Source organism: Uranotaenia lowii, chromosome 3, assembly GCF_029784155.1.
Source record: "Uranotaenia lowii strain MFRU-FL chromosome 3, ASM2978415v1, whole genome shotgun sequence".
NCBI lineage: Eukaryota > Metazoa > Arthropoda > Insecta > Diptera > Culicidae > Uranotaenia > Uranotaenia lowii.
Window position 1 is genome coordinate 266,020,386 of NC_073693.1, and position 24,138 is coordinate 266,044,523.

Genomic DNA, 24,138 nt, shown 5'->3' on the forward strand with positions numbered 1-24,138 from the left:
TTTTACCGAAAATTGACCACTTTGTGAAATTCTTCCCTACTTACCAAAAATAAAATGAATTTAATGAGTTGCTCAATTACTCAATGCAGCGTCCGTTCATAAATTAAAATTTACAAAATCTTTTTTCTCTTCCCTTCCAGAAAATCAACGAAAGGTTCTCGGCAATGGTCAACATATTTCAAAGCAAAGCTTTATGAAAATCAGAATAAATTAAAACCATTTGTCACTGTGAACAAACATAATTAGTACGGTCATCCTCAGCAGCGCTTCCGAAAAAAGAGGCAACCGAAATTCCAAGGCAAACAGAAATAAAAAAAACTTATCGCTTCCGGGCCGCGCAAACCATCATTATCCTCAGTGCATTCATCCGGTCACTCCTCGGAAATAGTACTATCGAGACGAAAAAGACAGGGACAGCAAAAAAAAGTTCACTTTATCAGTAAAGCGTACCATCCACCAATTCCCAACTCATTCCTCGTCCCTCGGAAAGACGCACCCAGAAGCTGCTAACTGACCTGCTCGTTGGGGAATGGCCGCAGCACCGGGAAGTCCACGCTCCGGAGATGAGTCTTCCGAAAGTGAAAACGAAACCGAACCGGCCAAAATTTTCCACCGGAAGCTGTCAACCAAGCGGGATGCCAAATCGGCGGTACGTATCATCATGATTGCAGAGTCATATGGACATCAGTTACTGGGTGGCACACTGGGTGGTTGGGGCTTGAATTCAATAAAAATTACTTTTTTAACCCATGGTGAGTGGCTAACACTATAATAGTTCGATTTTTTAACTAACATTTCTACACCTAAAGAAGAGCTTGTAAATTTAAGTCCTTATCGGAGCTAACTGTATGCCAAAAATGATCTGAAATGTGCATTGCGCCAAACAGGCCCGTGCGAAGGACCCGTTCATGGGGGGGAGGGGGTTTCGAAATTCAAGTTCAGATAGATGTAATATCAACACGAAAAATGCACAATGAATATGGATATTTATTTCTTAAACAATTTTCCTACTTATGACCATCACACAAACTAAAAAAAAAACTGTTACGATTCAAAATTTATCAAAATCAAAAAAAAAATCAAAAATCAAAATAAAAAAAAACTAAAAAAATTGGAATGAATACTTTCGAAACACCAGAAAATAAATTCGAATTTAATTGTCGTTAATTCGACATTGATTGAATTGAAACTATTGAACTTAAGAGAATTTATTCAAAACACATAGTTGGTGATTCAATTTAATTTTATAACAACTTCAATTTATATAATTTTGTTTCAAGGCTGCCAGTGATCCAAGTCAGAGTACAAATTATATCAAAAATATTCCTCAATTCAATCAAACATTAATGTTTTGCCTAGATAAGCTATTTCCAGATATACAGTGATGCCAAAAACTTAAATTATACAATATTTGGAAATTTGAAAAGATATCACTAGAAGTATTTCAGACTTTACTAAGGAAAGTTTTAAAGAGATTTTATTTCATTTAACAAATTTGTTGAAGACTTCAAAACTCCAACTTCTAATTTGAAAATTCCTTTAAAAACATAGGAAATTCAGTTTGCTTTAAAATTTCTTTAATAATTTGTAAAATTCTCCCACATTACAGAATAGGGAAAACCTAACAAAAAAAATCTGTAACGTTATTTTTGCAGAAGTCAAAATTACTGGCGGTCTCCTGAAACGTTGATCATTGATTTTGAACCTTTATTTTAAATTTGAAATTTCTTACATGATTCTATTTATAAAAGTTATTAAAAATACGCTGATAGAAAAAAAGTTCTCACATGGTTTGCACCTCGGAAAAATGTGAATTTTGTGGACTTGTGTAATTTATCAAAACCCTTAAGAAATTGGAGTTGAGCATTTAGAAGAAAAATAATCACAAAATAGAATTGTGGGTGATATTGGATATCGAAGAATTTTCCATATCAGCATGAGATTTGAAATAACATAATCGGTTGTTTAGAATCAAAATGATTTGTAATGAAGTAATGGATACTAGATTTCAGATGTTATTTACTGATTCTGTTGAGTATCGTAAGAAGTAAATCATAAGATTTCAAATTCTGAACTTGTTGAGTAACATTTCGTAAAGAAACCCCATTTCAAAGATGAGGTAAGATTTTTGAGTATCAAGATTTGAGTTTTAATGCAAAAGGTTTTAAATCAAAATTAGTAGCAGTTTCTGAACGTCATACAGCATCGTAAAATGCAATGTCCTAGGCCTAGAGTGATATAAGACTAAATTCCGCCGGAGGCGAGCCAATTTGCTGACATGTTTGTCAACACTTACTTTTAAAACACGTTTGTCACCATGGCCGTCATATTTGCGTGACGGGTGTATTTCCTGGGAGGCCCCGTCACATCAAAAAACGGGTGACACTCTCTTACTCAAGTTAGCCGCTCAGTTTAGCCACTGGGAACTCTCCCTCTTTTCTTTCTCGCTCCCAGAATTTCTTTGGGCCCGGCTAGTAAAACTACCAAAATGAGCGTGGCGACGAATGTGTTAAGTAGCTTTTGGGCTGTAGAAGTTTCCCGTTACAACGGTAAATTCATTTCTTGAACTGAAAATTTTACTTGAAAAAAAATCTCTATGAGGTGGGGGGGAGGGGTGTATTTTAAACCCCTAACCCCTAAGATGATATGTTTGCTTCCCCGTCACTTTCATGAAGACTCTAGTTCGACTGATGCAGGACCACCACATACAAACATTCAATCGAAACAAGAATCATGTTTGTTGGATTTTCATCCTATTGGATAATTTATCCAGGACACAAGAAAATTTAAAAAAAGTTGCCGTCGAGGAGAATCGAACTCACAACAATAAATTACCTTCATCTTACCCATCCGACAGCTAAACCACCTGAGGCAGATGGAGAACGAGGGTTAATTTCCATAGTCTTTCTGCATGGCTCATCACCAAAAATGCACATTACCCTTCGCATAAAATATCCGGATAAACCCGGATTAAGTCGAGCAATCTGAAAGCTTAGTAAAACGCAATGCGGATGCACTAGCAGGTTAATGTTGGCGGTCTCAAATCGAATCATCGCTGGTAGCGTTCACATCTTATGCCAATGGCGTTGAAATATTTAGAACTCATGATTAGAGTAGAGGCTGATTTTTATTCACTTTTATTTTTATGAACGAAAAAAACATGGACTGAAATTGGCATTTTTTCCACCACACTCTCCCATACCAAAAAGCTCATTTGAGTCCCCTGCTAATGGACGCTAATTGTTCTCAGCATGTCTGGTAGCAAACAGGAAAATAACATTAAAAACTAAAACGCGGACAAACTTTAATCATGCTGAGAACGTAAAAATATTATTAACTGCGAGGAAGTATGAAAAAAAACACAAAAGAGAATTTTAATCAATGAATCTCAGTGGAAGAATATTCCTTTGAAAATATCCATTTTAATTATATCACCAAATTACAATTCTTTAAAACATAGAAGCCTTAAAAGTTTGTTGTGTTATTTTAATGAAATACGTTGAAGGTCTCGCTTCACATAAAAATATGACACACATACATTAGTAATTCTGTTAGTTTTTTTGTCGTATTCTCTGTTTGATTTTTTAAAGTATTCGATGTTGCCCTGAAATTTTGTTAAATTTGAATAGCACGTGCTTTCTACAGGCTTTGTTGAAGTCGTCTATCCGATAAAGCAAGAATGCTGTCTGTAGATAAAAACAAACTCTACAAAAAAAAAGTTTCGAATGATAACACTGGGTGACAGCCAAAAAATAGTCTGGGGTTGACATTAGAATTTAGACTAATTTTTGTGTCCTGAGTTAGAATATCACATTGATTTTGCAATTTCTGTATGTTTGTTTGTATGTCCTCTATAGGCTCACCCGTCTTAAGAGCTAGAGAGCTGAAATTTGGCATGGATGTTCATTAGAACCAGGAATGATGGAAAATGTTTTCAGATTTTCGGATGACCCCTTCTAAAGGGGGTCGTCCATACAAGACAAAAGTTTCATCGGATTGTGACAAAAATTTGCATTTGGGGGTTTTAAGAGATAAGGAATTGATTCCAGGTATTGAATTTTGTGTCAGGGGTCGGCAAAAGGGGTCGTCCATATGCACTGTTCAGTGTTTTTGCTATATTGACGTTATTATGCATTGGATTGATATGAAAATTTGCACATGAGCGTTTTGAGGGACGAGCAATCGATTCCTGATATAAAATTCAGGGTCAGGGGTCGGCCAAAGGGGTCGTCCATATCAACTTTTCAATGTTTTCACTATATTGGCGTTATTATGCATTGGATTAAGACGAAAAATTGCAGACGGGGGTTTTAGGGAACGGACAATCGATTCCAGTTATCAGATTTTTTAGAGGGGGTCGGCAAAAGGGGTCGTCCATATCAACTGTTCAATGTTTTGCGATATGCGAGATGAAAATTTCCACATAGAAGTTTTGAGAGACGCTCAATTGTTTCAGATTTCAAATCTCGAGTCAGGGGTCGGCAAAAATGGACGTCCATATTATCTGTTCACCGTTTTTGCTATATTGGAGGTTTTTCTGCGAGTCGAGTGACGTGAATCACAAAATTTCACTTCTTCATCCTGACTCCAGGAAACGTTTCAGAGTAGAAACGTTAGTCTGAATGAGCTCCAAAAAAAAACGATCACAGGACATTTAAGCTGAAACTTCTAGCCTAGAGTGATTTCTGGAGTCGGCACAACGATGTAAAATTTTGCACATCACGTCACGTGACTTTCAGAATAAGCCCCATTGTCGCGATTATACATCGGATTATAATGAAAATTTGCACATGAAAGTTGTCGAGGGCTCAGGGTTGCAGTGGGTGATTCCCAGACATTACTTTAGCGGACACTAGCTCTCAAATTTTCGGGTAAGTTTTCTGGTTCACTTTTGCGGTCAAATGATGACACAACTTGCTACACTACTCAAACAGTTTATTTGCACATTGACAACACTCTTTTATTCTTAGCTTTTAAAACGATTTTTTAATAACTAGGTACTCATTTATTCTAAACACTTAACATTTAACAAGAATTATAACTTTGAACTTGCGGCCTGGCCGTCTACTCGTCGTGCTGGAACAATCCGAAGTGAACGATGTGATGGCGGTTCGATATGCCCAAGCCGATCTTTTTGCGGTGCATAGAACGCCATGTCTCCCGCCAAAGAGTTTCGCGGAATCCTGATTTCAATAGAATTGAAATATTTCATGCGCCGTCGGTTGGTGCGCCGTCGATAGTTGCGCCGTCGGTGTTTGCGCCGTCGGTGTTTGCGCCGTGTCGAAAGCTCGTTGTTGAAAAGGACCGATTTCTATTCCCAAACAAAAGTTTTAAAGCACATGTTATTGATTTCACGTATCAAATTTTGACAAGGAATCAGTAAAAGAGTTCGTCTTAATATTTTCGATTTTTTTTGTAATCATTACGTTGTTAGGCATCATAACGAGGCAAAAATTTAAACATGAGAGTTTTGCAGGACGAGGAATCGATTCTTGATAACAAACTTTCTATTAAACGACAGAAAAAGGGGTCGTTCACATTTACTGTTTAATGTTTTTGCAATAATTGTTTTATTATGCATGACATCAAGAAAAAAATTCATTCACGGGTGTTTTACAAAACGGACAATTGATTTATGAATTAAAATTTTTAATCAGACGACAGAAAAGGGGTCGTTAATATTATCGTTAAAATATTTAAAACATAATTTCGTTGTAATGCATCCAAAAATGACAAAAAATCGTACGTGGGTGTTTTTTCGAAAGTCAATCAATTTATTATTTTAAATTTCCGTTTGGTAGACAAGCAAATAGGTCGCTTGCAAATTCTGTTTAGTAATTTAAGCAATTTGTTGGTGGAAATTCGTCCCAATTACAAACCAAATACAAAATCATCAGTTCAAAAGTTAAATGCGAAACGAGGTTCGTACGGGATCAGCTAGTGTAATATCGTTTTTTGTATATCATCGTAAGCATTCTAGTTAAATCGCTCTCCGATTACTGCTAAATATTAATTACTGAATAAATAGCTTCCAAGACAAGATGATGGATTCAACAAAATATTGACATTACTTCAGATAATCTAATTAAAAAATTTATATCCAAACATCATGAAATGGTGGCTCCAGAGACTCCTTATAAAACACATTGTCAAATTAGTTCCCGAAGCCATAAATTACTCTATATATTTCAGTTTTAAGAAATTTAGTCAAAATCAGGTATTTTTTATTGAGGGTAAATGTGTATATTTTTAAGACCTATGTTATTTGTGGCTAAATAATCTAAAAAGGCGATGGATATAATTGAAGATTGCTGCTTTGTCATGTTTTGATTAAAACGTTTTGCTCCGTCTTGTAAATTTTACTTTAAACTCGAGTCTGTTCAGAATGCGTAAGGTGAGGTGTTGAGTGATACTTCAATAGCATTTGATCTGAAGCAATTCGTCAATCCTCATATTCAAAGTGTATTGATTTCGATAGTTACTATTTTTTATCTTGAAATTTTTTCAGAAATTTCAAATATTTTTAACTGAATTTGCAATAGAACAGCACGATTTGCTGATTTAAAAAAGAAACCATCTTCTATCAAACACACTGTTTGTATAAAAAAAACATCACGGGATCAAAATCTTTTTTTATTGTGCTCTCAAAATTAACTTTTTTTTTATTTCTGGTCATAGTTCATCCAGAAAATTTCAAAATACACTTTTTAAAGCTTGAATATGTTAAGATTCCTTTGAAAAATTGCGAAAATTTGAAATGAACAGATTTCTAACCTGATCTGTGACAAAAATTGAAAATTTAAAAAATCTGTTTCCCTTTTTCATGGGGGTGTATTTATGTCAATAGAAGACTCTATGTCAATTCTTTAAAAATGATAAAATGATTCTACATTCCCATGATACTTCCCTCAAAATATACATATTTGTGTTTTGAGTGAAGCATTTAAGGAGAGAGTAGGGTCTAACGGGTAAAAAAACACCATTTTCACGAATTGTTTTTAGAGCTATCGTTCAAACAAATGTATTCAAATTTTTTACATTATACAAATCATTCTTAAAAGAACATTTAGTATTTTTTTTTGTAGAAAAATATTGAAAAATGAGCTGGTGACGGAGCACTTTCGAGGATGCCTTTTAGAAAACAGGATTTGCGGTTGACACTGTATCTCAGCACAGAATCGTCTGAAGTTAAAAAATCTGAGCAAAATATTTTTAATAGATGTTTTTCTGGACCCCAATGATTTTATTTAACTTAAAAAAATTTTTTGTGAAATTTTTGTGGCTGTTTGAAGTAAAAATCTCCCCAAAGGAAAAAAAGAAAAAAAATCGTTGAGGTTTGATATTTTATATGTAGTAAATATGTTCTAAATTTGAAAAGAATCGGTGAAGAAGTTTTCAAATGACGATGTCCACTGACTTTAAAATATGCTTTCGAGAAAAACGCGTTTGAAGTTTCTGCTTGCAGTATTCTTGCAGTATTAGATTAGAGGAGATAAAGGCCTATAATTTCTACAGTTTTGCTTCGATTGACTTGAAAATTTGACACAACATTCTTGAAATGTTTTACAATAAGAAAATAAAAAAAAACGATTTTTGAAAGTGTTAGAACCTACTCCCCCCTTAAATGTTTGTTTAACATTCTTCACAAAATTTAAAGATGACTTAAAACTGCATATGAGAAAATATTTCTAAGCATATTCTTTATACTTAAACTAAAACTATCATTTCTCCTTGAAGAAAACGATATTTTTAACCTTTTCCATTCTGTTTTAAAGTAGTTACGTTGTGAAAAATTGAAATTGTATTTTTTTTTTCAATCGAGAGACGTCAGGTAAGACGCAAGGTAAATTGTGTAAATCGTTATGCCTTCAAATAATAAAATTAATTGATATGTAATGATTTTAAAATGCAACTTCTTCAAGGTACCCTTCAGATGTTCATAGTAACTCTTATATTTTCGTTTCCATTTGATGTTAAAATACAGTCTAATAATTGAATATTTACCATTTGCTTCAATCGTTATTTTTTCACATTAAACATTCTGCTCAAATCATTTCAAACAAAGAAACTTACTTTTCCCGAAAGATATATCGCGAAATGAAGTACAGCACAAATGAGTAAAAGTCATTCATTGCTCCCTAGACCTTTATTTAAAACTATGTTCCTGAATTGTTGGATCATATAAAATGGGAAATACTTTTTTCATTGACTATCCCATCACTAATATAGTCTTTAAATAATGTAATATGTCGGTTTCAATAGTTTTCTATGAAATAACCATGTCTTTACTCAAGTAATGATTAAGAAAAATAATGTTTATTTGAATAATTTGCCCTCATCTTAAAGGTTTTTTAAAATAACGTTTCAAAATTCTATCTAGAGCTATCAATTTGATCAAAAATAGAAATGAAAAAGAGATAACCAATTTGTAGAAAAATCCCTGAAAGAGAGTCCGTACCAGTGAAGATACTACAGCTGAAATATGTTCGTTCTAGAGCTTTTTAAAAACCTCTGTTTATGTACAAGTTTTCAAAAATAAAATTTCTATACCGTTAAAATTTAAAGATTGGTGTCATTAGTTCTAAATTACAACGTTAACAATAAAATCTGTGTAGACATATTACATTACTAGGGAACTTCTCTGAAAATTTCTTCAATTTGTATCTATTATGCATTCAAAAGTAATTCACAAAACAAAGTGTTGCATTTTTTTTCGAACACACTCCTAAAAATTCAATAGGAAATGAAGAATATACACAGAAAAAAAAATTTGACTATTACGTGTCTCTGAATACTGCAACCTGCAACTGCAATCCCCTGTAATTAACAAAACCTGTAATTTTAAATTGTTTTCCTTGAAAGTTAACGTAGATTCATTTATTATTACAGCAAATGTCCTGTAAAAAAGTTGTACACTAAAAATTGAATGTCACGTAGTCATGTTTTCGACCTGTAAATTACGGTAAATGTCCTGCTCCTTTTAGTTACAAGACATTTGCGTAATTTTACAGGAAATAATTTTTGCTGTGTAGAACTCAGAAGTTGAATCAACTATAAGATTTGGTAGACGCAATTTCTCAAAAATCTCCTCTACATTCCATTACGATACCCAAATTTCTGAAAAGTGTACCAAATAAATGGTGTTATAATTGAACTTTACACATTAAGTTATTGATCTAAAGTTATTTGGTGAATTTCGGCCTAGGGAAAGACAAGTTAGAGCTCTTTGAGTTTGGAGGACCGATTATTTTTATCAACTTAGGGCGTATATTGTTAACAGGACACAATATTATTCTGATTTAACGCCCAAACATCTTACTCTCGTAATAATGACAAGACAAGTCATCCAACTCACGTGATACTGAGTTAAAACTTAGGGAACTAATTTTTAACGGTCGCTATGCAAGAATATTAATTTTTGGTTGGTATCCAATTCTTCCATTATAAAGAATTGAATTGCGGAGCAATATTATTCTTTCCATATTTGAAATGAAGAATAGTTTCTCCCACTGTGCACCAAAGCTCAGAATAGCGTATCACCGGTGTTCAGCCCGGAATCGCTCTACGACTATTTTTGATTACGCCATTAAGATAGACTGTCGTTTTCGGGAAAGTTCCTTGGCTTGCTTGCTTGCTTCCTTACTTCCTTCATGATGTCGGGTAGATGATGCCTGGCAGAAATGCAGCAAACCGAGAGACTATGAATCCGACGATATGACGATTGCTGGCAGGAAATGAAATGGGAACCGAATTAATGGCTGAAGATTATCTTCATCGCTACCGGCAGTTGGGGCTCGTAAATTGAAACCTGTTGCTGGTAGGCTAGTGAATGAATCTGGTCTCTGAAATTCCTGAGATTTCTGAGCTGATTGAAGCTTTTATTGAGCTGGTGTAACACAAAATTGTTGCAGGAATTTACATTTGCTTTGAAAGGAAAATGAATTAAGGATGAACTGTCTGCAAGGATTATATGATGTGAAATTTTTGTCATCCTTTAAGGTTTCAGATACCATTTTGCCAATTAAAAGTTGATTAGGTTATTATTGGAAAAAATGTTGCAGATTGATCACGGAATTTATGTCTCTACAAGAAATGGTAAACCTTAATAAGTGTGAAATAATGAAAATTGTTTTTTTTTCAAAGAATTTTAACAAATGAAAAGAATCCTTTTTATTGACATTGAAAGCAGAGGTGATAATTTAAAAATAATTATTGATTTTAATAAATAAAACATAAATCCTAAAATTAAAGCAAAAATTTCTGTCAAAAAAACGTTTGAAATTTGAAATTTTATTTGGATTGAATCAATTTGTTTAAATTTGAAATTTTGATTTAAGTTTTTCTAGGTTTTGATTACTGTTTTAATTCACAACTAAAAAACTTTCCGCTTCACCGCTCCTCTATGTACAATCATTCATAAACCATAAACTATCATCTAGTTTGCTCACAAAATGGAACTTCTATTTATAACCCAGCGCTCAAAGCTTCGAAGCTGTCCGTTGTAGGCATGTAGCACATGTCAGGATATTTATATTCATAGAACTATTCCGAGGTAAATCTTATCCAGGACATGCTCTTGCGGTAGAGTTTCTGGTTGTTGAAAAGAAACCATAAAAGAATGAATGAGCCAGAAAAAAAGAGGAAAAAAAGTTATTCAGGTACAGAGCTAGCAAATATCCTGTTCTATTTTCCCATCGCTCCTGTTCTCGACTCAACTCAACTGAGGCTGGAAGTTGCTCTGGAAGTTGTCTGACATGGTACCGAGCCAAGATTCGCCGGAAGTGACGTGCTTAATATTGTACCATGTACGTCAGAAGCTTTTAGCTGGAAGCGAAACAAAACCTCCAGAATGCACAGTACAAGTCGATGAAAATAACGTTCTAGCTAGTTGTGCTTTTTCCACTTTTGTTTTACTGACAACCAACTTGTCCCTGCAAGGAGGAGGGCTGTTGAGATTTTCACCTTTCCTGAGAGGTTTCGGAACCATATTTCAATAGAACTTTGCTACAAATTGAATTTGTGTTTTTGATTCTAGCAGACAGGTTCGGAGACAGTGATTTGCATGTGGTGTAAAACATGTCTTGAATATATGAACACTTTTATTTTAATTTGAACTGTCTTTTGTGTCTCAAGACTGTGTAGAGCTAATAAATTGATTAAATTGATTGTTTCTTACTATGGTAACACGACACATTTATTTGGCTTTTAACTTTCGGATATAAACACAAAATACCCCATAAATAAGGGGGTAATTATGAACAAACGGGTTTATTATGAACAAGCGTTTGTAGCTCACAAGCTGCAGCTTCAAATAAGAAAAAAAAATAAAATGAAGCAGGAAACCATTCATTTATTTCTGAATACTTTCCAGAATTCGAACATTATAGAGCTACTTGACTGAGCGGATAGTATGAAAAACTGAGTAATTTGGTTCACTATTACTTCATATGGCCCTAAAAATTTACTATTTTGTTTCTAATGTATTTAAAAATATTGATGAACGGATATTCTTGTTAACATATAAATTCGTGGAAGTCCAGTGTAAAGTGAAATTGAGTGTTTGAATATAGAAAACTTAAAATTATTCCAAGTGACAGAATTGCTGGGGCTAGCACTACGCCCTCCGGACCAACACAAGATTTTTCGTTTCAACTTGCACTGCATTGGAGAGCATTGGAGAGGAGATGTCCAGCTTAAGTTCAGGATGATGCACCGCAGAAGGTAGTGAGCTCAATATTCATATGAATAATACAAGATCATAACTAAAAATTCCATTCCTTCATTAAAATTTAAACATTGACAAAGTAAAACTGACTATGATTATTTGTGTTTCAAGGTAAATATTTTTTGCATTTTATGAAAGTGCATTGGATCGAAAGTGCATGAACAACTCAGGAACATTTTTCATGCAGCTGAGTATTGAGCTCTAAAAGATCAATCCTAATTGAATTAAAAGATAAATGTTTCTATAGCTTTTCTCCATCCTTTTGTTTCAATTTTTTTTTGTTTATTTGTTAAAGAAAACATTACAATCTAATTAAAATCTTGTTAAAATTTGTTTTAGGAATAAATAGGAGTTTCCTTAAGAAAAATCTAGGAGCATAGGAAGTGTAGGAAAACTCGATCGCACCATTGACCAAAATGGTTCCTGATCTAGAACCTTTCCCCTACTAACACAACCCTTTCCTTGGATATTTTAATATAGATTCGCAGACGTATAGACGGTTTCTATAGTTAGTGATATTGACTTACCATTTTTCTGAATTTTTCAAAATTCTTTTTTGGAATGTGAAGGGACAAAAGGTTGTTAATTGATCCTATGAAGTATCCTACTAACAATCCCTCCTTCATTCCTCATTGACTACTAGGATGTGGCCGGCGCCGTTATTGATAATTTTCAAAGGGAGAGCATGAGTTTTGTGCATTGTGAATGAACAGCTAGTCCCAAGCACCATTCTTTTGGCCCTTGCACAAAACTGATGGCCTCGATCAATCACGGAGTAGCAACCATTGGCGAGGTAGAACATGTTCTGCTTAGCCACGCCAGCGATCATGGAATTTGAAGTGTGTAATTTGAACAAAGTCCAATCAAATATTTTATCTAAAGCTTTAAATGAATGATCATATCTAAGCACTTCAAGTTCAATAATTTAAGGTGGATATGAGTAGTCAACTAAGCTAAGCTAAGCTAATTACTTCATATGGCCCTAACTCAAATATGTTTCTCCTACAATATTCAGTTACAACTTTTTATTTTTAAGTTATTCAAAGCCTTAAAAAATTCGAAAACCATGCTTTGGAAAAAAGACTATAGAGTAGCCACCGAATGCTCAAAAGAAGTTTAATTTGTGCCTAAGGAAACTTTATGGTGTGCATATTCCTTTGAATTTTTTTTTTTAAACATGATTACAAAATATGTAAAAACAAATAGTGTTAAAACCATACTTTTCAATAAATGAACGGTCAAAATTGGTTCAGTCACAGTAAATAATCTGGATCAGGTTATGAAACAGGATCGCATTAAGGTTCAGTATAATAATTTTGATCAAGATAATAATCGTGATTAAAAACGTATTAACGATCAAGATCAGGTAAATCGTGGTTTTGTTGAAAACCGACATCATTATCGGATCATTTTTTGCTAAAATCAATCTTAAATACGTCTAGAATGCAGCAAATATTATATTTCTGTATTACTAGCTGACCCGGTAGACTTCGTTTTACCTTAAAATTAATTAATCGTTTTTATTGCTCAACTTCATCTAAACATCCGGAGCTTCTTCTTGCTTGTAAATTAATTTCTATGAAAATTGTTCGACTTGTGTCCGATTTTCAGTTGTTTTCGTATGGTGGCCCCCCTTCCATAAATATTTGAAACAATTTAGACTGTTTATTCTAACGATCAAAATAGTTTAGCAGAAGAAAAGATTTTCGGGAAAATATTCAACATTTTGAAAAATTCAACATGAAGATAAAGTTTATGTTTCAATTTCATTTTTATTAAATTTTATATTTCAGCACTGGAAAAATATTCGAATCACGTCTTATAGCACTTTCCTTTAACACTTATCCCTAGTCAATATTGACATTCTGGTAGAAAATGACCATTGAAGAGAGGAATCAAGGAATGTTGATTTATTGATTTATGATTTATATTGTACTTTATACTGAAAAGCTTTAGTTGTTCAGGAAGTCTTAAGTGAGTTTTAAAATGACAGTGAATTTCCAAGCTTTTTGAAAATTTGTTTGAAAAGAGTTATTATTCATCTTAATTTTTATTTTGGACATTGTAGCTTACAGTTGGAAAAGACATTATGAAAAAATAGTACAAAAAAAAAACATTGGCAACACAGATATTTCTTGAAAAATGTTAGAAATAAGACAACAAAATAGTTTTAATTGAAATCAAAAAAGTTTTTAAATACGCGAATAGAAATTTTTTTTCATTTACTTATTTCTTTGATCATGTTCGCATGATAACCATTAGATTAAAAATTCAATGTAATGTTAAAATTTTTTTTTTATCAAAATTAAAAATACCAAAAAACTTCAAATGTTTGTAGCTGTGATCAAAGAAATCAGGTGATGTCTTTCAGAAAGACATTCATAACCAACTTACAGTTTGATGATTGAAAATAAATTCTGAATGAGCTTACGCGTCTTAACGTGAATTAATCTTTTCAGATTGGTTTTTGGTTCAATTCTATAAACAGTATCGTTTGTTTCGACTATTTTTGCTTCGATAAAGAAAAAGTAGGGAACACAAAGTTAAATTCATTTTCTGATAACCAAAGTTAGGCAGACTTTTGTCTTGAACAAGTTCCCTTGGGGAATATCTAAATAGGAGCATAGAAGGTGCAAGAAAATCATGATCGCACCATTTACCAAAATGGATCCTGATCTCTACCTTTCCCCAACTAACACAACCCCTTCCTGGATACTTGAATATGGACGATAGTATAAATGTATAGATGGTTTCCATAGTTGGTGATGATTTTTCTCTGGTTCTGGCTATTTCATTTTTTATTTGGATTAAGTAGGAGCAAGAGGTTGCTAGTTGATCCCAGCACAGACTGATTTGGAATGATTTTGGCCACGTTTTCCCAGTATTTTGCGAAGTTTTCAATAAAGGCAGGCTTTACAAGTTTTCTCTAATACGATTTTGATAAATGCCCAAAATGCATCAATCGGTCTCGCTTGAGAACAATTTCACGGATTCATCTTCTTTGGTACGATCTGGACTTAGTAGGATTGGTATCAAGCCAACATTTTTTTTTTTTTTTGAGTAGTGAACTGATGCAAAATCCGACCAAAACAGTACTGGGTGATCATGCTTGAACTTAAACAGCTGTATCCAAAGTGACAGTGGTCATGAACCCCAGCAAACATGAAACCGTATCAGAAATGATAACTTTAGTCGTTTACAATGACGTTGCGAATCGCAATTCCAACTGCATAGTGGAAAGATCGTTTAAAATGTCGTCTGAAGTCAGTTTAAATCAGATATGATAGAAATTCCGTTTGTAAATTGAGAAATGATTTTGCTTCCGAGCGGGCTTCAAGTGAGAAATTCATCTTCATGTTCTCTCTGCAACCAGCAAAGCATTCAAATTGGGGAACTGAAATGAAGGGAGAAAATTCGTCAATGATCACACAGATTGTGCAGCCAAAGATTGAATTTGTGGTAAGTTGTGGCAATTTGTTAGAGAAAATTAGAAGGTTTGAGTTCAAATGAGAGAAACCAGTGCTCAGAGAGAGAGAAAATGTGCTAATTGTTGCAAATTGTTGCAATTTGTGAAGCAGTTGTGGAATTTTGATCATTACCACTCCAAATGGATTCGAGTCGAAGCTCTTGGCAAGTGCGGTCGTGCTTTTATATCTTTGCTAGTTCGCGAAACAATAGTACACCGTAGTGCCGATTACCGGATAAGTTCGGTTTGTGTTTACCGGGACCGGTTAGCTAGAATGCTAATCCAGTGCAGACATTTTTCCCCATCCAACAATAGTGGGGTTCTATTTTGTGCTGTGAAATAGTGAACACTTTTTTCCATCTCGGTGGTTTTTTTTTTGGCAAGTGCTGTTGCGGAGAACAGAGAACAAATACTATCTCCGTACCACGTGGTGACCTTGAAGGTCATCACCGCATATCGGCTGGTTTTTTTGCCGATGCAAAAACGTGTGAGGGACGGCCACAAAACGAAGCCGCTGGATTGTATCACAACTGGAAGATCAAAGTCAGCAGAATAAAAAAAAGTTTGTTTTTCTTTTTCCCTTTTTTTTCCTCTCTGATCTCGTTTCTATTTAAATATATTTTCACTTTTTTGCTTAACTAAGATAATTGTACTTCGTTCATATTTAAATACGGAAGACATTCCTGTCCCCGTGATTGAATATGAACGAAGCCGGGGGATTAGTCCCATCGGTCTTTGGTGATGATGGGCGAGTCATGCACGGAAATGTTGGGCGCTTGAATGATCTGATTGTTCCAGAGAAAATGGTTTCAGAAGAGGAACCGGGTCATTCCGGCGCCAATGATATTCCAGTGGATGATTCACCGCAATCATCCACAAAAACTCGTGTGGCCCCCCGGGTTCGGGTTTATCCGGAGAATCCATCTTTCTCTGGTCCGTGGGTGATTTTCTTTCGGCCCAAGCCGAATGGAAAAGTTTTAAATGTTGTGCAGATTACAAAGGATCTGGTGAGATGGCCCTCTGTGACCAATATCACAAAGATTACGCCGAACAAATTGCGGGTTATGGTAACTAGTTTGCAGGCTGCTAACGAGATTGCTGCCAGCAAACATTTTATTTTAGAGTACCGGGTCTACATTCCGTCTCAAAACGTAGAGATTGAGGGCGTGATCACGGACATGAGTCTGTCGGAAGAATACATTAAGACCAACGGGGTTGGAAAGTTCAAGAGCCTCGATACGACTTCGGTCAAAATCCTGGATTGCCGCCAACTCAGAACTTCCAGCTCTGTTAATGGTATTAAAAAGTATTCTCCGTCAGCTTCATTCTGTGTTACCTTTGAAGGTACCGCCCTCCCTCACTACGTCTTGATTGACGGAATGTTGAGGATACCGGTTCGACTTTTTGTACCACGTCCGATGAATTGTACCAATTGTAAGACGCTAGGACATACAGCATCACATTGTGGCAATAAATCGCGCTGCTCTAGTTGTAGACAAACTCATGAGGAGGGAGCTTGTCAAGCTACTGAGGAAAAATGCATTTATTGTGGAGGCACCCCTCATGATACATCTACTTGTCAAGCTTTCAACAATCGCTGGGAGAAACAAAGGCGTTCTCTACAAGAACGTTCAAAACGTTCTTACGCTGCAATTCTTAAGAGCGCCTCCCCACCGGCCCAATCCAACAACGTGTTTGCTGCGCTGCCAATTGATGTAGGTGATACCGACTCAGCTGATGAAGGGCGACCATTTGTCATGATTGAGAACTCCAGAAAGCGTGCTAAAGCATCCTCCTCAAAGATAAAGAGAAAAAGCTCTCCGGTTATATCTCCGTTCAACTTTATAAACAGATCGACTGTAATAGAAAAAGAAACACAAGTTCCTCCGGGATTTCGTGCAACAACTTCACCTCCAAATGACCCAACAATCGCAGGATCATCGAAAGCCTCAACATCCAAGATAGTTTCATCAACACCAACTACTCAATCGGGACTCTTTAAGTTGTCTGATATTTTGAACGGAATATTTTCGTGTTTTGATGTTTCTGAGTCCGTAAGAAGCATTGTTACCTCAATGCTGCCTATTGTAAGAACACTTTTTCAGCAATTGCTGCAAACTTGGCCCCTCCTTTCAGTGTTTATCTCTCTCGATGGCTGATTCAACAGATGCCAGAGATATCACTGTTTTACAGTGGAATTGTCGTAGTCTTTTGCCTAAAATGGATTCTCTCAATTATTTGCTTCATAAATCTGGTTGTGATATTTTTGCCTTGTCCGAAACTTGGCTCTCTTCACAATCTAACATCTCATTCCACGACTTCAATATTATCCGTTTGGATCGGGACGATTCTTATGGAGGGGTGCTTTTGGGGATCAATAAACTCCACTCCTTTTATAGAATCCCCCTTCCTTTGTCAGGAGGGATTGAGGCTGTTGCTTGTCATACAACTATAAGAGGAAAGGACTTATGTGTTGTCAGTTTGTACTGGCCTCAGAGGGTTGCAGTGGATCGAAGTCACCTAGAGAACCTTTGTTCAGTTTTGCCTGAGCCAAGGTTGATCCTGGGGGATTTCAATTCGCATGGAACTGTCTGGGGAGAACAAGTTGACGATAGTCATTCTACTTTTATCTATGACATTTGTGACAGTTTCAATCTAACAATTTTAAACACGGGTGAAAAAACAAGGGTCCCTAAACCTCCGGCAAGACAAAGTGCTATTGATCTCTCGCTCTGCTCAAATTCACTATCATTGGATTGCCAGTGGAAGGTAATATTAGATTCCAATGGTAGTGATCATTTACCTATCGAAATTACAATCACCAATGGGGTCAACACTTCAAATCCAGTAAATTTGACATATGATCTTACGAGACACATCGATTGGAAAAAATATTCGGAAGCGATAATAACAGCCATGGATTCTGTCGACTTTCTACCTCCCTTGGAGGAATATAACTTTCTTGCAGGTGCGATTTACGATTGTGCTGTTCGCTCTCAAACGAAGCCCATACCAAGTTCACCTGTTCGCCGAAGGCCTCCCAATCCATGGTGGGACAACAAGTGATCTGAGCTTTATACGAATAAATCGAACGCGTTCAAATCCTTCCGCAAAGACGGCTCCATCGACAGTTTTAATGCTTATGTTTCCCTCGAAAATGCTTATGTTTCCCTCGAAAATCATATATACGCAAATTGATGGAGAAAATGATCTTGTTTCGTTTAGACAAATGGGTAGAAACAAATGGTCTCCTTTCAGATACTCAATTTGGGTTTCGAAGGGGAAAAGGGACAAACGATTGTCTTGCTTTGCTGTCTTCAGAGATACAAATGGCGTACGCAAAACGTGAGCAAATGGCTTAAGTGTTTCTAGACATAAAGGGAGCTTTTGATGCAGTTTCAATAGAGGTTTTGGCAGACAAGTTGCACTCCCGGGGTCTACCTCCACTATTGAACAACATCTTATACAGCTTGCTTTGTGAGAAACATTTGAACTTTGCTCACGGAGATATTGCAGTTAGGAGAACCTCTTACATGGGCCTCCCTCAGGGTTCATGTTTGAGTCCACTTTTGTACAACTTTTACGTGAGTGACATCGACAGTTGTCTCTCTGAAGGCTGCACTCTGAGACAACTTGCAGATGACGGCGTGGTGTCTGTCACAGGATCTACTGAGCCTCATCTGCACAGACCATTACAAGATACTTTAGACAGATTGTCTTCCTGGGCTTTGGGGCTTGGGATTGAGTTTTCTCCACAGAAAACGGAGATGGTTGTTTTCTCTAAGAAACGTAGACCTGCTCAACCTAAACTTCAACTCCTAGGCAGAACGATCACTCAATCGAGGTGTTTCAAGTATCTTGGGGTTTGGTTTGATTCCAAGTGTACCTGGAGGGCCCATATTGAGTATCTGAAAGGAAAATGCCAACAAAGAATAAATTTTCTCCGATCAATCACTGGTACTTGGTGGGGAGCCCATCCAGAAGATCTTATAAAACTGTACCGAACAACTATTCTTTCAGTGATGGAATATGGTAGTTTCTGTTTCCAGTCAGCTGCCAAAACTCACCTCATCAAACTCGAGCGAATACAATATCGTTGCCTGCGTATCGTTTTGGGATGTATGCCCTCTACGCATACCATGAGTCTTGAAGTTTTAGCAGGAATACTCCCTTTGAAAGATCGATTCAATCTACTATCACTTCGGTTCCTCATCAGGTGTGAGGTCATGAACCCATTGGTGATTGTAAATTTCGAAAGGTTACTTGAGCAAAATGTTCAAACAAGATTTATGTCTATATATCATGTCTTTATATCCATGGAGGTAAATCCTTCCTCGTACTATCCAAATCGTGTTTGCAACCAAGATTACGACAATTCTTCTGTCCAGTTTGACTTGTCTATGCAGCAGGAAATTCGTGGAATTTCGAAAACGCATCGCCCACTTTTAATTCCGAGAATTTTTAATGCAAAATATAGGCACGTCAATGCTGATAAATTGTACTTTACCGATGGGTCACTCATAGATGAATCAACGGGATTTGGAGTGTTCAACGAAATCTCAAGCGCCTCTTACAATCTTCAGTCACCGTGTTCTGTATATATTGCAGAGTTAGCAGCTATTCATTGGGCTTTGGACAGCGTCGCCTCAAGATCAGCCATCAACACTATTATATTGTAACGGATAGTCTCAGCTCTGTTGAAGCAATCCGTTCATTAAGACCGGGAAAGCACTCACCGTACTTCCTTGAGAAAATACGAGTTCTTTTGAGTGCTTTATCAAGACGTTGCTTTTCCATCACCTTTGTTTGGGTCCCTTCACATTGTTCGATTATGGGCAATGAGAAGGCTGACTCTCTGGCAAAGGTCGGTGCTACGGAAGGTGACACGTATCAGCGTGAAATCGTCTTCGACGAGTTTTACTTCCTGGTTCGGAGAAACTCTCTTGTCAACTGGCAGCGCAAATGGGACGAGGATGAGTTGGGTCGGTGGCTGCACTCGATTATCCCAAGGGTAAGCCTTAAACCCTGGTTTAATAGATTGGACCTGAGTCGAGATTTTATTCGTATATTTTCTCGTCTCATGTCCAATCATTATTCCTTAGACGCGGTACTCTATCGTATTAATCTTGCTGGCAGCAATCTATGTGGCTGTGGCAAAGGTTACCATGACATAGAGCTTGGTCGTGTGAGGACCATCTTGTCGCCAGAACAAATTTTATTGACTCCCTTAGGGCCCGAGGAAAACCACCCAACGTTCCAGTGAGGGATGTATTGGCCGTGATGGACTTGGACTACATGTTCGAAATATACCTTTTCCTTAAAACTATTGACCTCCGACTATGATTCTCTTTATTTTCATGTTTCCCTTTCTATCTTTCTTTTTACTATGAAAAAGTGATAAGTTAAGCAATCCATTGTAAAAAACAAAAAAAAAAAGGAGTTTGGCTCCTTAAAACCTAAAGGTACGAGCCGTTTCAAATAAAGAAGTTACAAAAAAAAAAAAAAAAATACCACTCCAAATGCAAAGAATTCTCTCTTCATTTCAATCCCTTGATTCAGATGGCTAAAAATCAGATGGTAATTGAGGATTGATCAATGAGAGAACTGGAAGATATTGTCGCTGGCAACGATTTACAGGCTATGAGAGCAAAATCTAACGCTCTCTTGTATTCTACCGATTGGTATGAATAAGGTGTCGGATAACGCCCAAATGGTGTAGTTTTCGTTGCTTAAGAAAGAAATGATATTAATGCATGTTTGTTGCCTCCACTTTAGTAAAAAAATGCTGTTTTTTTAACTTTCATACGACCTTTAATGTATATGGAACGTAAAGGGCGAACACGCATTTATAGCGATATATTCAACAGGGCATAACTTTTTCACCATTCTGTAAAAATCATCCAAATTTTGTACACTTTCTCATTGACGTTAACGTTAACGTTAACATGCTCTTAAACTCGAAGTCGTGTTTTTCAATTCAACGAAAATGTGGGTGAACCATCGCGAGTCGAAAGAACACATTCTTCCTAAACACCTGGAATTTCCCGACCTGTCGCACCGGCTGTTGGAAAAAATGTTAAAAATTCACCATTCAACCGTATCCAGAGTGTTGAAGCTGTTTCAAGAGCGGTTAACGTTGGACCACGGCAAAAGAGCTGGAAGAAAACCGTGACCGGAGGACAAAAAAGACGAAGGGAAAGGTGAAGCAGAGGATTAAAGCAAATCCTAACGTCTCAAGCCGTGATTTGGCTAAAAAGATCGGCATGTCGCAGAGCTATGTCCAGAATGCAAAGAAGAGAGCTGGACTACATACATACAAGGTACAGAACTCCCCAATCCGCGATGAGCAACAATCGGCGGCTAAAACTCGGGCACGGAAGCTCTACGAGAAGATGTTGACAAAATATGGCTGCTGTGTGATGGACGACGAAACGTATATAAAAGCCGATTTCAAGCAAATTCCGGGGTTGAAGTTTTTCACCGGAAGAGCAAGTTCGATGTGGACGTTAAATTCAAGAAGAAGAAAATGTCGAAGTTCGCCTCAAAATATCTCGTTTGGCAGGCCATCTGCTCTCGAGGACTGAGGAGCCACTATTCTTAAAGTGTCCTGGAGTGGTATGAGGCAAATTTTGTCCATTTTGTTCCAATGCTCAACGATTTTCCATACTACAGTTAATCATATAATTTACGAGCTCTTGGTTTGACAAAGGCAGCTTGTTTTTGACTCGGCTTCGGCTTCTGGCGTAAGCACACGTGACTTTCCGGTCCGAAGTTTTGTCCACCGGACTCGGTTAGCTACTTTCCTCTCCATACTGCCGAATCTAATTTCGAATCGCTCAAATCCTTACTTCTTCCATTTTCACCATCTGACTCAGCGAAATTGTGCACAAATGTTGTGGAGGAACAACATTTGTGTACGATATTTTCGCGCTTTTTCAGGGAAATGCTTCTCATTTTCATGAAAACTATAAAAACTGGAGCTCACGATGCACAGATTTTTCAGTTGAAATGTGAAAAACAGCACACAGCGGAAATCTGCTGTTCAAACGCCATCCGGAATGAACAGGGATGGATCAAATTCTTGCGAAAATTGTTTGTTCATTTAGTTTTTAATTTCATTCAACAAGAAATTAATTTCAACGGTGTATTGGGCACACGCTGCGAAGAGATGAAAACGAGATTTGCAGAGAGGCGCTTGACTGGAATCCAGATGGGCATCGAAGAAGAGGCAGGCCCAAAAGCTCGTGGCGGCAAAGTCTAGCCGCTGAAATCCGCACAGTTGACGAGAACCTTGGCTGGCAGCAAGTGAAGACGCTGGCTCCGGATCGCCAGCAGTGGAGATCTTTTATCTCAGCCCTATGCGCCGGTCAATCGGCGCTGGACCCTTAGGTAGGTTAGGGTGTATTTTTTGTGATACTTTAAATGTCATTTTTTTTGCATATTTTAATTCTTTGTATGTACTACATTTCTTTTTACTAATTTTTTAATCCGTTAATGAAAATACTCGTTTGCTAGAAATAGAAATAAATTATCCGAATGGACTAGCCGCATCCATTGTTATTTGATCAAATGTGGGATTTCTAGTTCCCCAGAAATTTTAAGCTTTTGTCGAAAGTTCAACAGCCATATTTGATTCAACCAACACAGACCGACGACACCGAATTCGATACCCAATAACAAACAAACATTTCACAACGCGTCGTGTAACGTGTACTGGAACCTTTAACCGGAAAATTGAAGCTGACGTGACCTTTGTTCACACATTTCCTCGACAGGTGCCGTGATGGATTTCGATTTGGTGCATTCGACACCTTTACACATCGAACACCTGTCCTCAGTTCTCCTTCTCGCTTTTTTTTTTCTTCCATCCGTCCATCCGTCCGTCCCTTGGGCATTTCCGTCTCCGGGATGACGCAATTTTAGCTGTTGGTTTCAACTAACACATCACTCGACTCGGACGGATGCTGTTTACCATTTTATTGAGTTTCTGAAACTACTGCTGACTACTCTCTAGTGGTTGGGGGTGACATTTCGAAGCATACGTCTCCCTATTGATTGCTTATTGTTTTGTTAGGAACAGCTTTCCGCTTGTTTGGTGCGTTGTTGCTAAATTTAACCGAAATAATTGATTTGGAAATCAACGTCAGCTCTTTTTTGGTTCCTGGTGAATAATTTCGATAACAGTCGGTCGTAACTAAAAATTCAAACGATTCGAAACAGAACAAGTTTTTCTGCTCTCCTAAATTTATTTTAACTCCTCTCAAATCTCTTAATCCATTGGCAGCCCCAGTCCAGTGACAAGTGAAAAGATAAGTAATGACTAAAAGTTTTGCCTCATCGGTGACCTCAATTCGAAGCGATCCTGCTGATTTGCCAGTCCAGCAAACCCGGGCTGGCTCACAGCAGGACCAATTCCGGTGCGGTCTGGTCTGGACACGATGATGATGATGCCATCCACCTACCATCATCCGGATGTCCTGTCCAGTTCAGTCCAGTCGAGGAGGGAACAACGATTTTGACAGATGACGAACAACGACCGAGGACCGAGGACCTGGTCTGGTTATGTCATGTCGTTGCCGCTCCGATGAGTCCCAGTGTGAGTTAAAAGCCCGGCCCTGGTCCAAAACTAGGTCAACACGCCACAGGACCACGACGATGACGACGAGGACGACGACGGACGGCACCTTTTAAGGGGTAGGGCCGCTGCGTGGGTGGGTGGCCCCGGAAGTGCCTTTGCTACAACAGTGTGAACACTGTAAAACATCTTCAGGTGGTTCATCTCCTTTTTCATCATACTGTTGAAGAATAATACTTGAATAAATAAATAATAGGAATTTCAATATATACAATGACCGATAACAAATAAAAAACCACAAATCGTAAGATAATTTCAAAATTGAAATTAAATTATTTTTTTTTCCTGCTAACTAGCAATAAGTTGACTGAA

At 36.9% G+C, this 24,138-nt stretch overlaps 1 protein-coding gene across 1 annotated transcript in view; it reads left to right on the plus strand.

Moving 5' to 3' along the window:
• The window catches only part of LOC129754158 (diacylglycerol kinase eta-like), a 418,758-nt gene that overhangs the window by 54,356 nt on the left and 340,264 nt on the right, over positions 1-24,138 (plus strand). The window contains exon 2 of the mRNA XM_055750049.1: positions 141-649. Coding sequence (XP_055606024.1) covers positions 530-649 — 120 coding nt within the window. The 5' untranslated portion in view covers positions 141-529. The remainder of the gene's footprint in view (positions 1-140; positions 650-24,138) is intronic.